General features: G+C 75.2%; 1 protein-coding gene across 1 annotated transcript in view; it reads left to right on the top strand.

Annotated features, from left to right (window-relative positions):
- The first annotated feature begins 6 nt into the window (after positions 1-6).
- The window catches only part of PI4K2B (phosphatidylinositol 4-kinase type 2 beta), a 27,545-nt gene continuing 27,341 nt past the window's right edge, over positions 7-210 (top strand). Inside the window, 2 exon segments of the mRNA XM_006918954.3 lie at positions 7-208; position 210. The exon segment at position 210 is cut by the window's right edge and continues 172 nt beyond it. Coding sequence (XP_006919016.2) covers positions 90-208; position 210 — 120 coding nt within the window. The 5' untranslated portion in view covers positions 7-89.

Here is a 210-nt window from a genome sequence, read left to right as displayed (position 1 = left end):
GCTGCTGCAGTCCCTGCGATGCCGAGGCCAAGCCCGGGCACCGCGCCTCTCTGAGCCGGCCTCAGCGTGGAAAGCAAGAGAGGGAGGCCATGGCGGAGGCCTCCGAGCCCGGGCAGCTGGCGGCTGCGAGCAGCGGGAGCTCGGGCGCGGAGGACGAAGAGCGGGAGCCGCTGCTGCCGCGGATCGCCTGGGCCCAGCCGCGGAAGGGCG

The sequence above is a fragment of the Pteropus alecto genome, unplaced genomic scaffold (genome assembly GCF_000325575.1).
Source record: "Pteropus alecto unplaced genomic scaffold, ASM32557v1 scaffold5, whole genome shotgun sequence".
Taxonomy (NCBI): domain Eukaryota; kingdom Metazoa; phylum Chordata; class Mammalia; order Chiroptera; family Pteropodidae; genus Pteropus; species Pteropus alecto.
The sequence above is the reverse complement of the archived record's forward strand: the minus strand, read 5'-3'. Positions and strand labels throughout refer to the sequence as shown.